We start from the raw sequence: 23,836 nt of genomic DNA on the forward strand, positions 1-23,836 counted from the left end.
ATAACTCAGAAACAGCCAGCTGGAAGAGATGCACAGGGCAAAGTATGTGGGAAGGGGTGTGACCCTTCCATGACCTCTGAGCGCATCACTCGCCCCAGATCTCCACGTGCTCACCAACCTGGAAGCTCTCCAAACCCTGGCCTTTAGGGGTTTTATGGAAAATTCTTTACATAGGCACGGTTGATTAAATCACTGGCCATTGGCGACTGATTTAGCCTTCTGCCCCTCTTCCCTCCTGGGAGGTCTACAAGGGCTGGAGACTGAAAGTTCCAACCCTCCAATCAAGGGTTGGTTCCCCTGGAAGCCACCCCCCACCCTGGTATTTTCCAAAAGTCACCTCATTAACACAACCTCTGATGTGGTTGAAAGGGGTTTGTTAGGAATATCAAAGACACCACTATGGCTCTTATCACTCTGAAACTCCAAGGGTTTTAGGAGCTCTGTGCCAGAAAATGCGGATGAAGACCACATATACTTTTCTTACTATCAATCACATCTGGGGTTTATTCTTTTCTTGCCCAACAGTGCTTTGCACACAGCTGGTGCTCAATAAACATCTGACAGCCCGGATGCGGTGGAGTCTGTGGCCGTGGGAAAGAAGCACACCGAGCGCTGAGCAGCAGCAAGCCGGACAGCCCTGGGCAGCTCGTCTCCAGCAGGCCTGCCCCGTGCCAGGCGCGCCTGAGGCCCGAGGCAGGGGATGGAGCAGGGCCAGGCGGACGTGGACCAGCCACCCAGTAAACAGACGATTCCAGGTAGCGCCGGGGCCTGTGAGCACTGAGCTGGGGCCCTCAGGCAAGAAGAGCAGAAAGCTAATCAGCCAGGGAGTCAGGACGACAAGGACCCGCCACACAGGGGCCCCGAAGAGTGCTCAGGTGGAGCAAGTGACTTTACAAACCACCGACCGACCACTGACCGACCAGCCCGCAGTCCACATCCTCAGCCTGACCCCCCCGCCCCGGAACTGCACTGGAACTTCAGCCGCCTGCCCCACATCTCTGCCTTCAGATGAGTCATCCCTTGCCGGACACGCCCCTCTTCATCTCCCACCCTCTCTGCAAACCTCCTCCTCCTGCAGGCCGACCCCTAAACGGCAGTGCCACCCTGCCAAGTGCTCAGGCCAGATTCTCGATTTGTCTCTCTCATTCCCACACACAGTCCCTTAGGAAATCTTATTGTTTCCACCTTCAAAATACATCCCAGTCAGACCGTGTCCCACCTCCCCCACGGCTGCCACGCTGGGCCAAGCCGCCAGCATCTCCCCCAAGGTTGTTGCAGCCGCTCCTCGCTGGCCTCCCCGTCCCTGCTGCCTTCAGTGTCTGTTCTCCATCCGGCAGCCAGGTGGTCCTGTTAAAACTAGGTCCGATCAGGGAACTGTCTGCTCAAAACCCTCCAGGGGCTCCCTCTTGCACTTGGAGCCAAGCCCAAGGCCCTCCTGTGGTTCCCCAGGCCTTCCACGATCTGCACCCCACCCCAAGCTCCACCTCTCATCTGACCTCCTGTCCCCTGCCTTCATCCTGGCCCAGGCACACTCCTGCCTCAGGGCTCTCGCGTGTGCTGTTCCCTCCCATGGAATGCTTTTCCCTCCCGTGTCCACATGGCTCTCTCACTCCTCAGGTCAGCCCAGATGTCACCCTCACAGTAAGCCTTCCCTGACCACTGTATTTAAAACTGCAGGGACTTGCGTGGTGGCGCAGTGGTTACGAATCCGCCTGCCAATGCAGGGGACACAGGTTCGAGCCCTGGTCTGGGAAGATCCCACGTGACGCGGAGCAACTAAGCCCATGCGCTACAACTACTGAGCCTGCGCTCTTGAGCCCGCAAGCCACAACTACTGAAGCCCACGTGCCACAACTTACTGAAGCCCACGCGCCTAGAGCCCGTGCTCTGCAACAAGAGAAGTCACCGTGATGAGAAGCCCGTGCACTGCAACGAAGAGTAGACCCCGCTCACCACAACTAGAGAAAGCCCGCACGCAGCAACGAAGACCCAACACAGCCAAAGATAAATTAATTAATTTTAAAAATTAAAAAATAAATAAAACTGCAGCTCACCCTCATCCCACACCCCCCAACCCCTATTTATTGGTTTACTTTTTTCCCTATTGTGGGGAAACGGGAAGATAAATCTCTACCTCTACGTAGATATGGGTCCCGGCATCTGACACGTTTCCTTACTTGTTATCATTAGGATAGAGACTCCACGAGAGTAAGGATTTCTGTTTTGGCTCACTGCTGTGTCCCCAGTTCTTGGACCAGTGCCTGACACCTAGTAGGTGCTCAACAAATACGTTGAGTGAACGAATGAAAGAGTTCAGCCATCTGCCTAAGGCCGGAGTCAGGACGTGGCTGAGCCAGGCCTGCCCAGATCCGAAGCTCATCCTCTGGAACCCTCTGGAACCTGCAGAGTGGGTTCTAGGCCAGAACCACTTGCTGTGGTATTCAGGGGCTGAGACTTCTACTGCATGTGTTCATACTTCTGGCATGCCAAGAATCTACTCAACATATTACAAAATATTTTGTGTTTCACCGTTAACATTCCACTTGCACGAACTGACATAAAATAGCCCATTACTGTTCATGTAACTCTGAAGTGCTATGAATTTCTTGACAAGTCTGTTTCAGAGGAGACCTTCTGTTTTACAATTTCAAGAACAAACCTGAGCAAATGGTAGCATTCAACCCACATGGCTCACGGATTTTACCCAGTGAGTCAGTCTCCAACATGGTGTCTTTCCACATCCAAGGGTTCAAGGTCAAAAGTGAATGTGTCAGGTCACTGGCAAAGCAATGAGCTTGGTAATAAAAGCTCACACTCTGGAATAGAGATACCTAATAGGCTGTGTGTCCTTGGGCAAGGGGCTCTCTCTCTGAGCCTCAGTTTCCTCATCTATAAAATGAGGACAATAATAGTTTCTACCCCAGGAGGTTATTGTGGAGATTAAAGGAAACATGCAGGTAGAGAGTTTCACACAGTGCCCAGTACAGAACAGGGGCCCAGCCACTGCTTGGCTGTTACTCCCGGGCACAGACCCTCAGGGTTCTAGGTCAATGTGCAGAAAGAAAGGGACCTAACGGGCCCATCTCCTCCATCAGAGGCTCCCCGGCAGCCTTCCTTGTTCCACCACCCGCTTTTACAAAGGAAAATGATTTGGCTGAAAGAACCAGGAAACGAATTTTCAAGATCTTGATGATCAACAATGTCCCTATTTCTTTAAAACGGCATCTCCCAAACTTGCGTATGTGTAAAAGTCACCTGGAGTTTGTTAACACAGATTCCCTCAGGAATTTGGACTCAGTAGGCCTGGGGAAGGGACTGAGAATTGGTATTGCTAACCAGCCCCCAGGTGATGGTGAGGTCGTCAATTTAAAACTTAAAGGCGTGGGATCATGAAGTAGGGGGACATTGCGCTGGGAACGGATGGCCTCGCTTACTGTTGTTTTTTTTTTTGGCCGCACTGCACTGCATTTGGGGTCTTAGTTCCCCAACCAGGGATCGAACCCACGGCCTCTACATTGGAAGTACGGAGTCTTAACCACTGGACCGCCGGGGAAGTCCCCCCACTTACTGTTTTTGTTATTGAAGGCCGACACAGACAAGGCATGCTCCATGTCTCTGAGCTTGATTTCTTCCCTCTGCTTTCCACTTCTCCAGAAATCTAAAGCCACGTCTGTGATCCTTTCTGCTCCAGCATTGCTGCAAAAGAACTCTAGTGAATAAGGACTGAGGTTTTTTCCCCGAAGCCCCCAGGCTGGGGCTCAGAGCTCTTCAAACCATGTCCCAGCCCCGACTTTACCTGAGAAATACGAAGATGGCTTTCTGATAGGAGACCCCATCCAAGTTGTCATAATAGTCTAGGTAAGGCTTGATGGCATCTATGAGGCCAGCATGCATCTTGTCCATCTCATCAAATATGAAGATGGACCTCGCACAGGCACTCACGTTGCCGCGAATCCACGACTGTAACTGATCCTGAATGACAAGAGGGAAGAGCCAATACAGATGCTCAGAGTGCGAGTGACACCACCAGAGTGAGCACTATTAACGCTACAACCGCCTCTACAAAGGCTGCATTTACGGACTGCTTACTGTGTGCTCCCCGCTGTGCTAAGAACTTTATACAAGCTCTTTTGTTTCTCACCACAACGCCACGTAGTGGGCATTATCATACCCATTGTACAGATGAGGAAACTGAAGCACAGAGAGCGTAGTCAACTGAGATTACAAAATTTGCCCAAGATTACAAAATTAGTATGTGACAGAGCTAAGATCTGAATCCCACCCTGCCTGATTCCAAGGCCCCACACTCTTATTGTAATTCTTGTCCTGCGACATGTCACGTCGATGCTGTGTCACTGAGTTGCTGGGCCTCTGTCATCAAAATGGCAATGTTAATACATATCCTGTGTACACCAGCCTTCTTGGAAGAAGGCAGAGACCAAGTAACCTCTTCTCTCATTCAATCCTTAGATCAGCCTGGAGAAGGGGCTCTAACTTTCCGATGGGGGAAGTGAGGAGAACTCAAGTGCACACACACTTGGGGATGAGTGTGGTGAGGCAACACTCTTGAGTTTCTGGAACAATGCCTGGAGGTTGCTGAAATAAATTTGCTTAAGTGGAACATTCCCTAAGAACATATTTAGGTACTTCTTATATTAAGCAATCAAGATAAGGAGGAGAAAGGACCCTTTACCTCAGAAATTTGAACTATGGTTCTATACAGTTCTTTCCTGGATGTTTCCCCCTATGGTAAGGAGAAAGAATTAGCTACCTGTTTCTGAGGAAAATTCTGTAAGTTACAACGACTTGACTTCTTGACTTCTTATGATTTGGGGTTTTGCTTGGCTACTCGGACCATGGTTACAATGTTCCATGGGTACATATTTAACTTAAGCAGTAACTCTGCTCTGTAGGTATGGACTAACCTCTATTTACAGAACGAGAACCTTAGGGGAGCTGAAGTGACTTGCCCGAGTCTACAAAGCGAACCACCTTTTAAACAAGGATTCCTTCATGTCTGGCAGGCTCCAGCAGCCAAGGTCTTCCCATTCTGCTTCTCCCACTTAGACAACAACAGAGAACATGTATCGAGCACTCACTACAGGTAAGATACTGTTCTAAGCACTGTTCATACAATGTTTTATTGTGATCCTCCAAAACCCATCAAAGTAGTTACTACTGTGTTCCCTATTTCACAGATGAGGAAACTGAGGTGTAGAGAGGTTAAGTAACTTGCTCAAAGTCACATAGCTATTAAACAGTGAAGACAGAATGCTAACTAGGGTGACTAACTCATCTCTATTTGCCTGGAACTTTCTCAGCTGTAGCACTGGAAGTCCCACATCCCAGAGACTCCTGGACAGTTGGTGACCCTGATGCTCTCCCAAGCCAAAGGGAAAAATGTGTTCGCACAAGTGAGGATTAAAAAAGGCAATAGTTGGGGCTTCCCTCGTGGCGCAGTGGTTAAGAATCTGCCTGCCAATGCAGGGGACACGGGTTTGAGCCCTGGTCTGGGAAGATCCCACATGCCGCGGAGCAACTAAGCCCGTGAGCCACAACTACTGAGCCTGCGCGTCTGGAGCTTGTGCTCCACAACGGGAGAGGCCGCGACAGTGAGAGGCCCGCGCACCGCGATGAAGAGTGGCCCCCGCTCGCCGCAACTGGAGAAAGCCCTCGCACAGAAACGAAGACCCAACACAGCCAAAAATAAATATAAAATAAATAAATTAATTAAAAGAAATGTTTAAAAAAATAAAAAATAAAAAATAAAAAAAATAAAAAATAAAAAAGGCAATAGTTAACATTGATTTGAACGCTTATGTGCCAGGCATCATGTTACATACTTGATACACAGAGCTCAAGAAATCCTCACAACTGCCATTTGACAGGTGAAGAACCTGAGTCTCAGGGAGGTCAGGTGACTTTCCCACAATTACACAGCTGTAAGGAGCCTTAGGGCTCAAATCCAGGTGTGCCTGCCGACAAAGCCAGACTGTTAAATAGGGAGTTAAACCGTAAAAGCAAACTTAGGCCTCCCTAGAAACGTTTCCTCTTTTATAAAACGTGTTAGATTTGAAGATCTTTAAACTGGATTTGATTATGTCCATCTCTCAAATCCTATGACCCCACTTACTATCACACTGAGCCTGTTTTCAGAAACCACCACGAGCTCTGATGGTATAATTGCTCCCTGCATCTCCAACCCTCTGTAAGTTCCACACTTTTCAAAGGGGAACTGATGCATTTTCAGGGCTCTCTCATTTCAGCACGGAATTTCCAAATCCCGTTCCCCAACAAAGAAACCCCAAACCCAGCACCATCCAGGAAGGATCCCGAAATCTGGCCCTTGCCTTATACAGGGTGATGTTGGAGACGTGAGGGAAGTGCAGTGTGGCCACAAACAGGTGGACGTAGTCACTGTTCAGACCACCCTCGTAAATATTCTCTGCGATGATCTTGCTGACAAAATTTTTGCCGGTGCCCGTCCACCCGTGTAGGGAGAGGGTGAGAGGTTTCTTGGGCTTCGGGTTGCTTATGAAGCCAGACACAGCATTTAAGATGACTTTCTTTGCAAGATGCTGTCCAAAGAGCTTGCTGTCCAGATCCTTCTGCAGCGCTGGGAAAAACAAAGCCAGTCAGGCGGGGAGTAGGGGGACACACGTGGCAAAACGCAGCCCAGTTGACAGGCTCATGTGAAAGCCAGCAAAGCCCGCTAAGCTCTTCAAGCGTCTAGTGAGACGCGGAAGTAGGTAAGCACTTGGCCCAGGTGACCGGCGGGTCCAGCAGGCCCTCCCTCTGCTAGTCCTGCCCGTTCCTGAGCCCTCCTTCCTGAAGAGACCCTTGGCTCCAGTGCCTCCGCCACCAGCGTGAGCCCCTCACCCCCGCTCGGTCCCTCCCACCCCACGCCCGGCTGGAAAAGGGCGGCGGTTCGGGCCCCATTGCTCCGCCTCGGAAGAGTCCCCACCAGCCTTCCCGTCCCCGGCGAGGAAGGAGTAAAAACTCTCTGCAGGAAGTTTCCAATCGTCCACACTCCCAGCTTCTGAGCGAAGGTGCCCAAACAGCAGCTGGCCTCTGCAGGTCTCCGACCAAAGTCCGGTCTGCCTGTGGTCGTGGCCCAGGAGCCAGGCCCCATCCCGCAATCCGGTTCCGGGTCCGGCCCCCGCCGGCCTCAGCGCTGCCCGGGCTTCCGGGCCTCCTGGACCCCAGCCTCTGACCCCCGCCCCAGCCCTAGCACCAGCCCCCAGCCCCCGCCCCATCCTACCGTCTCGGCTGAGGCTCTGCTTCTGGCTGCAGCACTCGGCGAACAGGCAGTAGAGGCGCGGGTAGGAGATGTAGCCGGTGAGGACGCCGGCCAGGGCCAGTCCCAGGCTGATGGGCTCCACCGCCCGCACAGCCAACGGCGCCAGCAGCACCAGGCCCAGTGCGGCCCAGCTCAGCTTCATGCCCGGACCCGCGCCGCCCCGCGCGTTCTCGCGCCTACCGCAGACCGGCGCTACCGCCAGACTGCACTTCCGGCCCCTCCCGCCGGGGCCGCCATCTTTGTAGCGGGCGGACCCCCTCCGACGCCGGCGGCCGCCATCTTTGTGAAGGGCAGGCCTGTGCCTGCTTTGGGCGCTGGGGCCGCTGGAGGGGCCAATTTTTTTTCCAATAAAACATTTTTGGGAACAGTTTTACATTTATAGAAAAGTTGACAGGACAGTACAGAGAGGTTCCATATTACCACACCCCCGCCCGCACAGTTTCCCCTATTATTAACATCTTACATTAGTATGTTCCATTTCTTAAAATTAATGAACTTATATTGCTAGATTGTAAGTTTCTTCATATTTCCTTAGGTTTTACCTAACGTCCTATTTGTGATCCGGGATCCCATCCAAGATACCACATTATATTTAGTTGTCATGTCTCCTTAGCTCCCCTTGGCTGTGACTGTTTCTCAAACTTTCCTTGGTTTTGATGACCTTGAGAGTTTGGGGGGAGTACTGGTCAAATCTTTTGTAGGATCCCCAACTACTGGAATTTGTCTGATGTTTTCCTTATGATTAGACTGGAGTTACGGGTTTTGGGGAGGAATATACTTTACAGAGATAAAGTGCTATTTTTATAACATCATATCAAAGGTACACAGTCAACATGATTTATGACTGTTGATGTTGACCTTCATCACCTGGATAAGGTAGTGTTGGTCAGGTCTCTCCCAGGTAACGATACTTCCACTCATTCATTCATAATTTTGAGGATTGCCTATGGACTCGATCCTGGGGATTCAAGAAAAAGTGAGGCACACGTGATTCCTGCCTTCAGTGACCTTGCATTCATTCGAGTGAAGGGGAAAAAAAGCTAGAAGAAAATCTGGTTTACAGATGAGAAAACTGAGGCTCCGAGGCGAACGGATTTGTCCAACGATTTAAGGAAGCTGTGAGCAGGGCTCAGATGTGACTCCAAAGCCACACTTCTCTAACCACACAATACCTGCTTTAAATCAGCCCAGGAGTCAACCGACCTGTTCTTTCCTCGTCACAACCTGTGTAACTACCTCAGGAAAAGTGGCACAGGTGGGCCATACTTGACAGCTCAGAGACTGGAGCCTGTCCACCTCTCTTAAACTAAATGAGAAAACCCCTCTCAGTGACTGAATTTTGCTTTTGAGCTGCCCAACCCCCAGACTCTGAACACATTACCTAGCGTTGGTATAAGAAGACGCAATACAAACAATAAGGCTGGGTCCATTTCATATTTAATACTTAAGTGCTAAAAGTGATAGAAATTGTTTTTTCTTTCATAATGAAAAGAAACAGATAACTTTGTGAAAGTCAGAAAATACTAGTGTCCCTTTGATCTCAACCTAGATTTTTCTGCTGTCAGCTGGATCCACTGTAAACAGTGAAGGATGCATTTCAGAACCCCACTCCAGATACTTGAAAATAGGAGACATGATTGCATATATAATAATAATAAAACCACAATCTAAAGGGTATTATCTCACCCTGAAACACACAACTGTTTCCTCCTGACCCAGGGCAAATATTAGGAGAAAGTCAACATATTTACAAACGAGATTTAATAATGCTCTCAAGAATAGAGTTTGTCCCCAAATAGGAAAACTACACATTGTTTCAAAAGGTTACAAATTCAGTGCCTGAAAAATCCAGCAGGTAAGCAGCAGGACCGATAGAGTCTGTTTTGGGAACTGTCTGCTAGCCAATGAGCAGGCTTCTCTCCAGGAAGCCTTTTATCAGGGGGATAAAGGGAGTGAACGACACTATTTACATCCCACTTTGCACCTCTCCCCTTTAGCCTCCCTCAGTACCGCCTGTTCATCTTCTTGAACTTCTCGTAGTGATAGTCATCCGTGGCCTTCTCGTTAGCAGGACGCTTGCGGTTGGGAGGGGACCCTGAGAAGGAAAAGAGGAAAAGCTGTTTGCCATGCTGGAAGCCAACAACAGGCTTAGCTCCACGTAGACAAGGACGACCATGCCTGTCTCACTCCCTACAGGAGCCCCAGTGCCTACTCTAGTGAACAGGAACATAGTAGGGCCTCAGTAAGTACCTGTTTTTGGGTGAATAGCAATAAACATGGTGGAGTCAGGTGCCAGCCAAAATATGCTGACTTCAATGTTAGACCAGGTGAACAGCAGTAGCTACGCTTCATTGAGAGCTTGACAACATACCAGGCATGGCACTAAATCTTTTTAGACAAGACTTCCTTTCACCCACCCAGCAATCCTAGCAGGGGCATGTTACCATCTCTGCTCAGAGAGCTTAGCTGATTTGCTCAAGGTCACTCAGGAAGTGAAGGTAGGCTGAGTTGAACCCAAGTCTGGTGACTCCAAAGTCCCTGCTTCCTAGGTATTAATAATAGGAAGCTCTTTGGGAATCAAAGACTACACAGCTAAGGTGTTACAGAAAATAATTTCTCAAGTAGGAAGGAAGAAACAGAGCAACAGGCTGGATTTTCAGAAATCTCAGCAAATTTAGCATTTCCGTAGAATCATCCCATTGTTGATGAGAAAGATGACACCGCCTGGTGCTGGTGAGCACATGGGAAAGGGGCACTGCTGGATGTTGCTGGCGGGAGAACAAATTAGGATCATTTGGTGAGTTCTCAGAAGGCAGCTTTAGGACATGACATAGGCAAGAATGATCATCATTACATAGGGAAAAATGGGAAACAACTTAAGTGTCCTGCCAGAGGGAAATGGTTAGACTATAGGACCTCTATCTATACAGCAGAACGTGATATGGCCATTGAAAGGGAAAATGTATTTACTGTCATGGAGAGACAGGCAGAGCACACTAAAAAGCTGTGAGATCCTATTAAGTACATGTATATTTTTTAAAAGTGGGCAAGGTTATACACAGTCAGCCCTTGGTATCCCTGGGTTCCGCATCCATGGATACGGAGGGCTGACTGTGGGACTTGAGCATCCACAGATTTTGGTGTCTGCAGCGGGTCCTGGAACCAGTCCCCCACAGATACTGAGGGATAACAATATATAAACATGTTAACAGGGGCCATCTTTGGGTGGTGAAATTATGATTAACTTTTAATTTACTTTTGCTTATTGAAATTTTCTAATTTTTTGAGTCTCTATTATATTTGACAGCCCAGCGAATCCTTAGAGCAACCCCAAGTGGTAAGTTTTATTACTATCCCCATCTTAGAGGTAAAGAAACTGAGGCTTGGACAGGGGAAGCCACGTGACCATGGTTCAGAGAATGGGCTAGAACCCAGATGCCCTGACCCCAAAGCCCAAGCGCCGCCCCGGCCGAGTCCCTCCCCACCCCCACGGGCCCTGGGAAGCGGTCGCGCCAGGCGGCCCGAGGCCTCTGCTGTACTCACGCTCAGGCTCCGGCTTCTCCGTGTCACCCACTCTCAACGGTCGGGCTTTGGGCTCTTCTTTGTTTCTCCGTATGGGAGCATTGAGCTCCTCGTGATAAACTGGACCAAAAGAGACCAGGGGACGGGTCAGACAGACTTTGGGAACCCAGGGACCTCAACCCAATGGTGTGGGCTGGAGCTGCTTCCCCAGAGACGCGACACTTACATCGGTTGTGCTGCACGTAATTCACAGCCATGTTGGTGGGCACAAAGGATGTCTCACTGTCCTTCTTCTTGTTCTGCTGCTCTGCCAGCAGACGGGCCTTGGCATCCTCCGTGGAAATGATATTTTTTATTTTAGCGCTACGGGGAGAAAGGAGCGACACCACAGTGAGATCATCACACCTTTGGGCCTCAGATGGAACTGACTAAAGGGGCTGGCAGCCCCCCCCACTGCATAAGGACGTCATCTTTCTTGGGGCACAGCTCTCTACAATTTACCAACTCCCCTGCGGTCAGATTGTCACGGAGCTCTCCCGGCATCGGAGGTGCAGGAGTTACTCTCTTCTGATCAAGAGGAAATTGAACTGGGGGTCAGGTGAACTGACTAAGGCTCAAAGCTAGGAAGGCCAAAAAGGAAGCGAGAACCCAGAAGTCTCCCAACTTTCTACCACACACACCCAAAGATGATAATGACCACTGTATTTCCTCCACAAAAATCCCCTTTTGGAGCAGATGCTTTGTAGTAAAAATGAAAGAAGGATCACGGGGTGGGTGAGCCTTTATCATTGCTCCTGCTAGAATAAGGCAGAAGAATACAAGGACCTGAATAGAAGAGCTGAAGAGCTGTGAACAAAGGCTAAATAAGAACATTCTTGGGAGCTTCCCTGGTGGCGCAGTGGTTGAGAATCTGCCTGCCAATGCAGGGGACAAGGGTTCGAGCCCTGGTCTGGGGGGATCCCACATGCTGCGGAGCAACTGGGCCCATGAGCCACAACTACTGAGCCTGCGTGTCTGGAGCCTGTGCTCCGCAACAAGAGAGGCCGCGACAGTGAGAGGCCCGCGCACCGTGATGAAGAGTGGCCCCCGCTCGCCGCAGCTAAAGAAAGCCCTCGCACAGAAACGAAGATCCAGCACAGCCATAAATAAATTAAAAAAAAAAAAAAAAAAGCACATATATTAAAAAAACAAACAAAAAAAAATTCTTGTTTTCGGCAGAGTCCCTTGTCTCTTTAACTACTTCTGACCAACCCTTCAGAGAAACTCCTGGCAACAACCATGTCAGCCTGCCACAGAAGATAGTTTATGTCTGTGGGTTTCCAAGGAGACAGGTTAAGAAACAGTCCCTTAACTCTGAACTGGAAAGCAGAGAGCTCGTCTTTTCCGCCTAGGGGTGGGAGAGGCGCGACCGCGGGTCTGCAACGCACTCGATGCCGAGGTCCACCTCCGGGATGCCGCTCAGCATCTGGTTGGACAGCATCTCCTCGGTCTTCTTTGCTGAGGAGACCCGGATGTTTTCCGGCAGTTCGTAAAGGCAGTCCTCTGCGTTCTTCGGCTTAACTTTCTGTTCCTCGTGTTCCACGATCCCTTTCCGCTTCTTCAGCTCCGTCTCAATGTACTTCATCCTGAAATGAGATACCCAAAGGCCTCAAAGAGGGGCAGGAAAGCTCACAACTGGTGTCTTTTAAATGAGTGGTCCCCAACACTGGCTCACGGAGCCGTGATGGTTGATGATGAAGTTGCCATCGTTCCATGGAGAAGGAGAAAAATAAAAATAACTTGAGTTTTTAAATCAAGCTAAAATTTTTCAACTTAAAGCACCAACCTATATTATGAGATTCTGTCCTACCACACCATGTGTAAGGTTCTTTGAAGACAAAAAGATAATGGTAGATGGTAGTTTGTTTAACAGCCTTGTTGGCAAAATGAAAAATAGGCAAGTCCATTGTTTATCCCTGCAATTTTGCGGGGGGTGGAACATTACTAGTCAAGGAATCTAAAATTCCAAGAACCACACTTTTAAAGAATTTTTGAGTTTTTCAAAGTCCTCAAGCCTCAGGGGGTGGGGAAAGGGGAGGCAGGGGCGCGAGAGGGGCCAATCTGCTGTCTTTGGATAAGTCTAGAAATGTCATCTGTGACAAAATATCTTGGACTCTGTCTGGCTGGAGCCCTCCCCCAATCTCTTACTGATGAACAGACTGACACCTACATGTCCGCGTCCTCGTCCCTTCGGTTGGTTTCTGCAGAAAATGACGTCCCCAGATGGAGGTCTTCCTCTTCACTGATCCTAAAAAAAGAGAACAGTGAAGCAGAGCCTTAGAGTCACAGCTAAATGAGGCTGAGTGTGATGTTACATGAATAAAACAAGTATGCAATGAAACGTACAACATCCTGTTTATGGTCAAAAAATATATACATATATATGATATGTAAATAGAAGGAACTCTAGGAACATATGCAAGCACACTGACGGCCTCTGGAGATACCTCGGGGGAATGAGTAGATTTGTTTACATTTCACTTTTGTATTGTTTGTATTATTTTTGTAACTGTGTTTCTACGTTTTCCTCAAAAAAGAAAAACAACTTCCACATGGGTTTGAAAAACAATATATAGGGGCTTCCCAGGTGGCGCAGTGGTTGGGAGTCCACCTGCCAGTGCAGGGGACACGGGTTCGAGGCCTGGTCCAGGAGGATCCCACATGCCGCAGAGCAACTGAGCCCCTGCGCCACAGCTCTGGAGCCTGCGAGCCACAACTACTGAAGCCCACGCACCTGGAGCCTGTGCTCCCCAATGGAAGAGGCCACTGCAATGAGAAGCCTGCGCACCGCAACGAGGAGTGGCCCCCGCTCGCCACAACTAGAGAAAGCCCACGCGCAGCAGCGAAGACCCAACGCCACCAAGGATAAATAAATAAATTTAAAAAAAAAAGACAATATACAATGCACCTTTGCAAGAGGTGCCTACCTGCATCACTCTAAGATAACTTTTGAAGAATTTTTGTTTTCTTTGTTTTTAAACAACATACCCTTTACAAAGCACAAAGGGTACTCCAAGATGTCCCATTAAAGCTGCGGCAGGACCCAGCTCCCTGGGGGAACACAGACCCAGGCAGGGGCTGCAGGTGAATTTGCCTCTCAGCCAGTTTTGCACTTACTTATCTTTGCCCCTTTCCTTTAGTTTCTTCATGTCCACCATCCCGCCTGTCTTCATCTGAAAGGGATCATCCTGCAGACAGCAAACACAGCCGAGAAGAAGCATCTATATAACTTGCAGTGGAATTTTTTTTTTTCTTTTAAGAAAACACAATCATCCACTGAAGAGCAGCCACATCTTCCCACTGCCCAAGGAGGACCCCACAACTCACCACTAGAGTGGTCTCTTCTTGTACCTTCTCTCCCACCAGCAGGGCTACAGCACTGAGAAAAGCCAAAAAGTCGGAGAGAGAGAGAGAGAAAGGGCGCAATTCAGAGATGAGGAGAAACATTTAGGAAGTCTGTAGGTTGCAACATTAGGGCAAGGGTGAGATTTGCGGGGTGAACACTGAAGCCGGCTGGAAAAGCCTACAAGAATAACAGGGTCCAAGAAACACTCTAGACGCTGGAGGTGGGGGTAGTGGTGACGTCAGTGGTACATTTTCCTGTAAAGTCATTTAGCATTATCTTGGCTTAGAAATCTCATTTCTAAGATTATGCCTTACAGGGAAAATGAAGCTAAAGACAAATGCAGGAAAATACTATTGCAGCCTTATTTGATGGTGAAATTTTAAAAAATGATGTACAGGTCCCAAAATAAGGGGTAAGTTAAATTATGATATGTACATCTGATAGAATATTATGCAGATATTAAAAAGGTTTTCGGAAAAATTACCCACAATGTGGTTGAATGCCCACAATACCATGAGTTGAAAATACAGTAGTCCCCCTTTATCTGCGGTTTCACTTTCCACAGTGTCAGTTATCTGCAGTCCAAAAATATTAAATGGAAAATTCCAGAAATAAAAAATTCATAAGTTTTAAATTACCAGCTGTTATGAATGGTGTGATGAATCTCTGCCATCCTGCCCCGTCCCACAGAGGAGGTGAATCATCCCTTTGTCCTGAGTGTCCACACTGTATACATTACTCACCCATCAGTATAGGAAAAAATAATCTACATAAGGTCAGTACTACCCAGGCTTCAGGTATCCACTGGGGGTCTCAGAACATAGCCCCCGTGGATAAGAGGGGACTACCGAAGAAGAATAGAATAAAAGTAAAGCTGCTCATCGTCTTTACAAAAAGGAAACAAAACAGACAGGAAACGAACATTAAATGTTAACACTGATCACCTCTGTATGGGAGAATTATGGGCACTGTTTATTTTTATGATTATACTTTTCTAAATTTTCCCAAACTCTTAACAATCAGTGTGCATTTCACAATTAATCACAGTGTGCATTTGACAATAAAAACACTGATCAATGCCCTGTTTCTGACCTCTGGAGCAAACTTCAAGATCACAAGGCTCGGGGCATGTCCTGGTTAAACATCTGCAAAAAACGCTTGGACCCCCCCCCCCAGGCAGTACTAGGTGTAAAGTGTGTCAAGAGAAGGGGCTATGTCTGAGGAGATATTTGTGACAGCGACCGGGTGGGGATGGGGGAGTCGGGGTAGGTGGTGTCTCGGTCATCCCCTCCTCCTCCTCCTCCTCCTCCTCCGGGTCCACGCAGTACCCACCTCACCCCGTTGGGCCTCTTCCTCAAGTTCTGCACCTCTCGGGTCTCTTCCAGTTTTAATCTAAAAAAAAAAAAAAAAGGCAATGCACAGGCTGAGAGACCCTCCACGGAACTCAGAGTCAAAAGGCAGCTTCGACGGACACCCCTGCCCCGCTGCCTGCCCGCAGTGGTCCAGAGGGTGACTCTGCGTCTAGACCCACCAACGGGAGTCAGAACCGCTGCGCATGCCAGGGGCACCTCTCCCAACCATGAGACCTTGGGGCGGCGGTCTCATCCCTAGGGGCCTCAATTTCTTCGCAGAAGGGGATAACAACCCGGCTCATAATTAGCAATGTTGTCAAAGAGGTGCCTGGCCGGTGGCGAGTCCCCGTAGGCTGCCTCTCTCTTCCTGCCCCGTGGAAGCCCGCCCCAAACGCACCGAACCTCCTCTGAGTCCTGCTCATCGTCCTCCGACTCCGAGTCGGCCCGGCGCCGGCGGAAAGTCTTCCCGGTGACCGGCATAGTCGCGCCAGCCCCACGGTCTAACCGCCGAGCCCCTGCGCTGAGATCTAGGATACTTCCGGCGCTCAGCAGTGAGATCAGAGCGCCGACCCCTGCCCGGCCCGGCCCGGCCCCGCCACAAGCCCTCCGGCCCCGCCCCCGGCCCACACCGTTCATCTGACCACGCCCCTACCCCTGGCGTCGGCCTCTTCCGATTGGGCGGCCAAGGGGGAGGAGGCGGGGCGCGGCCGGCCGGGCCTCACGACCCTGCGCTGCGCCGAGCCGCGGAAGGCGCGCTTGGCTGACAGGCGGAGGTGGCGCGGTTGCTACGGCAGGTGAGTTCCGGGCCGCAGCCAGTTGCTTCAGGGGGCCGGGTGTCTCGGAGCAGGGGCGAGCACAGTCCAACTACGGGCCGGCGGGGGCCTGGCCCTGCCTGGTACGCAGAACGCCGCGGCCAGGTGAGCTGAGCCTGGGACCCCTCCCCCCGGCCGCCACCGCCCTGTCCCCTCCTCTGGCCAGCGCCCAGGGGATCCTCTTGGGCCCCAGCAGCCCACTTCGAGCCCCCAGGGGCTCGTTGCTTCTCCGGAACAAGGGCTGCTGTCTCTTTTATTTCTGCCTGGGCCTGACCCAGCGTTTAAAGCACACGTGTGGCGTCTCGGAGCGCTGACTTGTATTTCCCCGGGGTCTGGGCCCTGACGGGCACTTTTTTCTTTAGGGACAAAAGCTGACCACTTCTTAGCGATGATGAATTAAAGTCCCAGCCCCGATTGCCCCGCTAATGATGGCTTCCAGCCACTTCTCCCCGAGGAGAGTCGCGTCTGGTGTTTTGAACCCACCCGGGAGGGTTTGAGGGTAGAGGGTGCTTGCTGGCCGCTTCCCGGGACCTTCGGGGACCTTGTTTTCGTCCTTTGTCACGAGGACTGTCTCTCCGGCCTCCGCCCCTTCTACCCGAGGATGCTGTGAGGATTAAGTTTATTTGTAAAAACAGGCATCAACAAACGCTTAGGGTATACCTAAATGCATAAATAATGGCTTACGGGACGTCTAGAAAGCCCTTATTAGTTTTTCCTTTCTCAATATACTGTCTGTCCTTTCCTTTGCAAGAACTGCCTCTTATTAAACACTTCTTATGTGGCAGGCACTGGACTCAGCATTATTTCATTGAACTCATCCAACAATCCTAGGAAGTAGATTCAGTTACTGTTTTTCACTTTGCAAATGAAGACACCAAGGCTCAGAGAGGCAGTATGTGCCTCAGGTAACACAGCTGGAAGGTGGAGCAGGAATCAGTCACAGGCCTACCTCTGCTGCACCTTGTACACATAAGAGTTCAGTAAATGTTTACTGCGGGTTCCCTGTTCCGGAAGGCCATTCTGAAGCAGGGCAGCATTTCTGGAATGCCTTACTTTTCTCTAGAACAGTCTCCTTGGAGGTTGTTGTTCTCTTCCTTGGAGTGAGACAAATAGTAGACTCAGGACTTGTTGGAACAGCCTTTTGGCTTTGATGAAAAGCCGTAGTTTAAAAGCCTCCAAGTCCTGCCCTCTGCAGCCTGGTTCAGCCAAACCCAGATGCACATGGAATCACTGGGCACCTTGTCCATGGCGGCTGAAGGAGAGGCTCCTTGGGAATTGCTGCAGGAACCCAGGGAGTCGACGTCTGCAGCTCTCACACCCTCAGAGTTGGCTCCGATTTTGCCCTCCCAGCAGCGCTCCCACCGGGTGTACTGGGCAGCACTAAGGGGAGGGCCACAAGGTCAAGGACATTTCTGGATCCTCCTCATCTGACATCCCAGGGAGGATCATCTGGTACAGATGCACTGTCCCCGCTGGCCAAGACCAGAGTGCCCACTGATAACCTCCTGGGCTGTAGCAGATCTAATTGAGACTTGTTTAGCAAAAGTCCTGCTGAAAAGTGGCAGCTGTGAATCTGGCAGCGTGTGGCTGGGCTGAGGGGCTGCAGATCCTCTGAGTTCTGCTGGGCCTTTTTGGGGATGGGATGAAACTGCTTCTCAGAGGGAGCCTGTGGGAAATCTGGGTTCTCTTCAGTTCAGAGATAGACCATGTCTTAGTTTGGTTTGAGAGCTTGGTTCCTGAAGGAAATGTCCAGGTTTGGCTTGGGTTTGGGTTAGTGTGCTGGCTCCTTTCTGGAGCCAGGTGAAATGTGGGCTTGTGTCAGGGAGCATTAATGTCCTTGGGATCCAGCAAAATGATTGCAGTTCACAGCCTGGCCATAGTAAGTATTCAGTGAATGTTTGTTAGACTGGTTTACTTATTCATAAGCTATTTACTGAGCTTTCAGTATACAGAGCAGGCACTGTTTTAGGTGCTTGAAAAACATCAGGGAGCAAAAGAGACTAAAGACCCCTGAACTAGTGGACTTTATGTTCTGATAACATGATAAGTATGTAAAGTATGTTAGAAGGTGATGCCATGGAAATAGAAAAAAAAATAGAGCAAGGCAAGGGAATCAGGGGTGGGAGGGAGGATTGACTTGCTAATTTAAGTTGGTGTTCTGGTTTGCGGTTTGGTCGGTAACATGACAAAGCAGTGGACTGAATTATAGGCCCTGGGTTCAAGTCCCAGTTCTGCCAGCTTGCTGTGTGAGTCTGGCCAGGAACCTTCCCTTCTCTGAGCCAGTTTCCCCACCAGAGTCCCTCCTGTGCCGTTTACTGGCTGTGTGACCTTGGCATGAACCTCTCTGATCCTTTCCTGCTTGGTGGTTTTAGGGGTCCTAGTCTGAGTTTCTGCTTAGACCTACTCCAGGGTTTGCAGCTTCTCAGTGACTGTGGCCAGTCACTGCCTCCCGCCTGTTAAGCCCCAGGGACTGCCAGCGTGGGGCAGCCACAAACCCCATTAACAGACTCTTGTGGACCCCGGAACAAAGTGCAGTACCAGGTTTCGGGCCATGCAGAGATGTTATCCTAAACTTAAGGAATTTAAGTTGAGCAGAAAAATGCTGTGTGAAGAATGACTCAGAAGAGACACTCGTGAGGGAGGCCAGGGGAAGCTACTCTGGGGGTGTGGGGGTGTGGGTTCAAGGATGTGAAGGTCATCCCCACTCCAGTCTGGCCAGGGCTGTTTGGGAGCTGATAGAGCCGACAGTTCAGAGCACTGACTTTGGGGCAGGCAGTCCTGGGTTTGAATCCTGGCTCCGCTGCTCAGTAGCTGTGTGGCCCCCTGCCAGTCACTTCGCCTCTCTGAGCCTCCGTCTTTCCTCCTTTAGTGATGGAGGTGGAGATGGATTTAGTTCTCAATGTTGCCCGACCTCCAGAGTGGTTGTGAGGATTTAGTGAGGTCTGGTAGTACTCGTTCCAGTACACAGGGCCGCTCCGGGCGGCGGCAGGCAGGGCTTGGCAGGGAAGGAGGTTTGAGGGTCCTGCTTTGAGAGTCGGAAAGATGGTGGACTCAGTGAATTAAGACTGGTTAAAGGAAGGGGTGTATCTGGGGTTTGGGGAAGATGGGGTTGCTTGGAAGTAGAATGGAGAGAAGGCACGAGGGAGGGAAGAGGTACGTGTTCTGTGGGGCGGAGGGCAGCATGGAGGGGTGTGGGCACAGGTGTGTGGGGTGTGGAGTGGCCAGTGTGGTGAGGATCAGGGCAGCTGGGGTCCTTGTGCTGGGGGCGGGCTTGGTAGCATCACCTTCCCGTCCTGAGGAACTGGGCTCTTAGATAGTAGGAGGATGTAGCCAGAACCCCTAGGAAAGTGATGAGTAATGGGCACCTGAGGCCTGGTCGCAGCAGCTCTGCCAGGCCCAGATGTGCTGCCTCACTGCCTGCGCTCCTGCGCGGGGTTGAGGTGGGTTACTTTCCCCGTCACTCCGTGCAGGCCCCGGGGAGGGGGAATGTGCCTGCCCTTATTCAGGATGAAGCATCTTGGAAGTCTCATCCGGGGCCTGCAACGGGTGGGCTCAGTGCCAGACCTACCGGCCTGCCTCCTTTCTTCCTGCTTTGTCGTCCCCGAGAGAGGAGGTGGGTCTGGTGGGTCAGGAGGGAGAGGTGCCCTGGGGTCGCTGGAGTGGAGGCGCAACCCCTCTGGCTGGCATCTCGGGCGCTGGCTGTGGGGCAGTGATTCCCAACAGCACAGCGGAGCCGCGGCTCTCAAGAGGGCCCATTCCCGCATCCAGGCCTCTCAGCAGCGCAGGTATCTTTCCCTTTCAGTCTTTATTAAACGCCTGCTGTGTGCACTCCATTTATTTGCACAGAGGGAAGGGTGGGAAGGGCTGTGAAGGCGGACCCCACCTGGCTCACTTCCCACTGCACCGCTTCCTTGCTCTGTGGTCTCAGGCAAATGGCTTCCCATCTCGGAGCCTCCGTTCTTCCTCCATAAGATGAGAAACAGCGGTCCTTACCCAAGAGTGTGTAGTGAAGTGCCGGGCATCGTGCCTAGCTCAGAGCGGGCATCGGGCCTAGCTCGGAGCAGGCACTCGAGCTTTTGCTGTTGAGTTAGGGTTACCTTTTCTGAAAGACCCCTCCCTGCTCCCACCTTAAGTGAATTAAAGGGACTCTTTCAAAAGTGTCTATTTTGGAAAACATCAAACTTATAGAAAAGTAAAAAGAATAATAAAATGAAATCCCATTTATACCCTTCACCTGTATTCACCGATTTTTAATATGTTTTTTTTTTTTTTTATACTTTATTTATTTTATTTATTTATGACTGTGTTGGGTCTCTTAGTTTTCGTGTGAGGGCTTTCTCTAGTTGCGGCAAGTGGGGGCCACTCTTCATTGCGGTGCGGGGGCCGCTCTTCATCGCGGTGCGCGGGCCTTTTCACTATCGCGGCCCCTCCCGTTGCGGGGCACAGGCTCCAGACGCGCAGGCTCAGTAGTTGTGGCTCACGGGCCCAGTTGCTCCGTGGCATGTGGGATCTTCCCAGACCAGGGCTCGAACCCGTGTCCCCTGCATTGGCAGGCAGATTCTCAGCCACTGCGCCACCAGGGAAGCCCCGATTTTTAATATGTTTGCCCTGTTTACTGTCTATATATTTATACACTCATTGTCACCAGAATCGTTATTGCCGATCTATTTAAGAGTAAGTTGCAGATATAATCCTTTGCCCCTAAATATTTCAGGAGGAATTATCTAAGAACAAGGACACTGTAATACGTAACCAGAAAATGGTTTTCATCTTCAGAAACTTTAACATTGATATAATACTCTTATCAGTTTCCCAGGGCTGCCGTAAAGTCCACAGACTGGGTGGCTTAAACAACAGCAATTTATTTTCTCACAGTTCTGGAGGCTGGAGGTCCAAGATAAAGATGTCAGCAGATTTGGTTTCTTCTGAGGCCTCTCCTTGACTTGTAGACGGTGACCTTCTTGCTGTGTCCTCACATGGTCTTTTCTCTGGGTGCATCCTTGGTGCCTCCTTGTGTATCCAAATTTCCTCCTCTTATAAGGACACCAGTCAGGTTGGATTAAGGCCCACCCTAAAGACCTCATTGAACTTAATTACCTCTTTAAAGACCTTATCTCCCAATAAGATTACATTCTGAGGTACTGGAGGTTAGGACTTCAACATATGAATTGGTGGGGGGACACAACTGGGTCCATAACAAATACTGTTATCTAATATGCAGTCCATATTCAAATGTGTCAGTTGTTCCACTAATGTCCTTTTCCCCATTGATCCAGGATCCAATTTTGTCAAGTCTTTTTAGTGCCTTTTCTCTGGAACAGTTTCTCAGCCTGCGTTGAGAAAGGGAATTGATTTGCCCAGAAGCAGAGGTGCTGGCTGCCTTGGGACAGGAACCCTATTTAAGGATTTGCTCCATTCCCTTGGGTCTCTTTTCAGGGCTTTACTTTGATGTCAAAAGCACCAGGAGGTGAGCTTGGATCTTTAAAAGCGTCACCGAGAGCCAGAACTGCGTTAGTCACCTGCTGTGTGTCATACTTGGTGGACATTATACATTTCTCGGGTGGGCTGGTCGGCCTGCACTGTCCTGGGCAATGGAACCCTGAGTGAAAAGCTTACGCAGGACATGCGACTTAACGTTCCTACCAATCTCAGTTTCCAGATCTATAAAACATGGCCAGTAACACAATTTATAGTACTAAGCATTTTTTGAACTTTGTTGCTGTGCAGATAAATACAAACTCTGAGCTGCCCTGCAAGCCCAAGTGATCAGAAGTCATTAAATCCTTCCCATGCATTGTCCCACTTCATCCTCTCAGTTACCCTCGTTGCTGTCTTTGTCCCCATTTTCCTGGATGAGGAAACTGAGGGTTGGGTGATTTAGCTAAAGATACACAGCTTGCAAGTGACAAGAGCAAGGAGCCGAACGCAGGGCTAGCTGTCTCCAGAATCGCGTTGTGTGATTACAGACAACTCCGGGGATGATGGGTGTGGAGCAACTGACGTGTAGTAAGAGCGCAGTGGAAGGTGGCTCCCGTTAGTAATTACAGCATCCCTTGTGGCTGCACACAGGTGCCCTGGTGTTGAAACAGGGAACTCTGTACCCCATGAGGGCAGGGCCCGGGCCTGGCTTCTTTCCCATCACCCTAAGGAGGTCAGTGTTGGTTGGGGACCAAGATAAAACAAAATGAAAATTTTTAGACGGCTAGGATCAGTAAAGTATGATCCTTGCAGACTCATGCACTTAAGATGTTTCAGATCCTGCGTGGAATATTAAGCACCCAGAGTTTTTGGTACTACCACTTGACGTTTTCCTGTATGTAAACTGATTTTTTAAAACTTGAAGTATAGTTGATTTACAATGTCACGTTAGTTTCAGGTGTATAGCACAGTGATTCAGTTATACATACATACATATGTAAGTGTACATAGGTATATATGTGTGTGTATGTAGGTATATATAGGTGTGTTTATGTATATATATATGTATTCTTTTTCAGATTCTTTTCCTTTATAGGTTACTACAAAATATTGAGTATAGTTCCCTGTGCTATACAGTAGGTCCTTGTTGGTTATCTATTTTATATAGTAGGGTGTATATGTTAATCCCAACCTCCTAATTTCCCCTTTGGTAACCATAAGTTTGTTTTCTATGTTTGTGGGTCTATTTGTATAAAATGATTTTTAACCATTAACTTTTTTTTTTTAATTATTATTAATTTATTTATTTTTGGCTGTGTTGGGTCTTCGTTTCTGTGCGAGGTCTTTCTCCAGTTGCGGCAAGCGGGGGCCACTCTTCATCGCGGTGCGCGGGCCTCTCACTATCGTGGCTTCTGTTGTTGTGGAGCACAGGCTCCAGACGTGCAGGCTCAGTAGTTGTGGCTCACGGGCCTAGTTGCTCCGCGGCATGTGGGATCTTCCCAGACCAGGGCTCGAACCCGTGTCCCCTGCATCGGCAGGCAGATTCTCAACCACTGCGCCACCAGGGAAGCCCCTAACCGTTAACTTTTTAACTAATGTTAGTAAACCTTAAACTTTCTATGTTGCTCATACACTGATGGGAGGCAGGTAAATTTATATAATCTTTCTGGAGGAAAATTTGTCCATATATATCTAGTGCCTTCAAAACAAACATTTTGACCCAGTAATTTTTCCTGTGGTCAAAGATGTAGTCAAAGATTTATATTCTAAAATATTCCTCACTGCCATATATCTAATAACAAAACACATACACGCACACACACACACACACACAAATATCCTAAGTGTCCAACAGTAGGAGAATGGTTAAGTAAGGTATTGTAGAGCTTAAACTGTATGTGGTGTAATGTTATTCAGCCATTAGAAATGAAGTTGTTGAAAGGAAATCTAGTGATGTGGGAAACGTATATAATATAAACCAAAAAAATCTGTATACAAACTATATCTGTTATAGTCTGGTTTAGTTTTAAAATTTATATATTTATAC

General features: G+C 49.5%; 3 protein-coding genes across 11 annotated transcripts in view; 1 reads left to right on the forward strand and 2 right to left on the reverse strand.

Moving 5' to 3' along the window:
- Positions 1–7,508, reverse strand: part of TOR1A (torsin family 1 member A) — a 52,449-nt gene extending 44,941 nt beyond the window's left edge. For 4 of the 6 annotated variants that reach the window (XM_057547654.1, XM_057547653.1, XM_057547650.1 and 1 more), the window contains exons 1-4: positions 7,262–7,508; positions 6,351–6,616; positions 3,797–3,972; positions 3,569–3,696 (exon numbers count right to left, since the gene is read on the reverse strand). In XM_057547654.1, coding sequence (XP_057403637.1) covers positions 3,569–3,696; positions 3,797–3,972; positions 6,351–6,616; positions 7,262–7,442 — 751 coding nt within the window. In that variant the 5' untranslated portion in view covers positions 7,443–7,508. Of the gene's footprint in view, positions 1–150; positions 791–1,858; positions 1,927–3,568; positions 3,697–3,796; positions 3,973–6,350; positions 6,617–7,261 lie in introns of those variants that run through there. The other 2 variants (XM_057547651.1, XM_057547652.1) reach the window with 2 other exon arrangements.
- Positions 7,509–8,719: 1,211 nt separating this feature from the next.
- On the reverse strand, positions 8,720–16,151 carry C6H9orf78 (chromosome 6 C9orf78 homolog). Of its 3 annotated transcripts, XM_057548246.1 has the most exons (10): positions 15,957–16,151; positions 15,540–15,599; positions 14,189–14,240; positions 13,979–14,049; positions 13,032–13,109; positions 12,250–12,447; positions 11,049–11,185; positions 10,844–10,942; positions 9,965–10,068; positions 8,720–9,395 (listed from the first exon to the last, which is right to left on the reverse strand). In XM_057548246.1, exons 1-9 carry the CDS (start codon positions 16,037–16,039, stop codon positions 9,992–9,994), a joined length of 855 nt encoding a protein of 284 aa, XP_057404229.1. In that variant the 5' UTR covers positions 16,040–16,151; the 3' UTR covers positions 8,720–9,395; positions 9,965–9,991. The 3 variants fall into 3 exon arrangements, with proteins under 3 accessions (XP_057404229.1, XP_028017763.2, XP_057404230.1); XM_028161962.2 differs by lacking the exon at positions 9,965–10,068 and having other exon boundaries at positions 15,957–16,148; XM_057548247.1 differs by lacking the exon at positions 9,965–10,068 and having other exon boundaries at positions 15,962–16,124.
- A 94-nt stretch (positions 16,152–16,245) lies between these two features.
- The window catches only part of USP20 (ubiquitin specific peptidase 20), a 49,107-nt gene continuing 41,516 nt past the window's right edge, over positions 16,246–23,836 (forward strand). Inside the window, exon 1 of one of the 2 annotated variants that reach the window (XM_057548242.1) lies at positions 16,246–16,353. The gene's annotated coding sequence lies outside the window, so the exon portion shown is untranslated. The remainder of the gene's footprint in view (positions 16,354–23,836) is intronic. The other variant, XM_057548244.1, reaches the window with a different exon arrangement.

The sequence above is a fragment of the Balaenoptera acutorostrata genome, chromosome 6, assembly GCF_949987535.1.
Source record: "Balaenoptera acutorostrata chromosome 6, mBalAcu1.1, whole genome shotgun sequence".
NCBI lineage: Eukaryota > Metazoa > Chordata > Mammalia > Artiodactyla > Balaenopteridae > Balaenoptera > Balaenoptera acutorostrata.

Excerpts from the sequence above, each read along its gene's own strand:
- C6H9orf78 (XM_028161962.2), bottom strand. The coding sequence starts at position 16,039 with ATGCCGGTCACCGGGAAGACTTTCCGCCGGCGCCGGGCCGACTCGGAG. Across the intron at positions 14,241-15,539 it reads AAGAGGCCCAACGGGGTGAG|TGCTGTAGCCCTGCTGGTGG; the intron begins GTGGGTACTGCG and ends GGCTTTTCTCAG. Across the intron at positions 11,186-12,249 it reads GAGGTGGACCTCGGCATCGA|CGCTAAAATAAAAAATATCA; the intron begins GTGCGTTGCAGA and ends TTCTCCCCGTAG.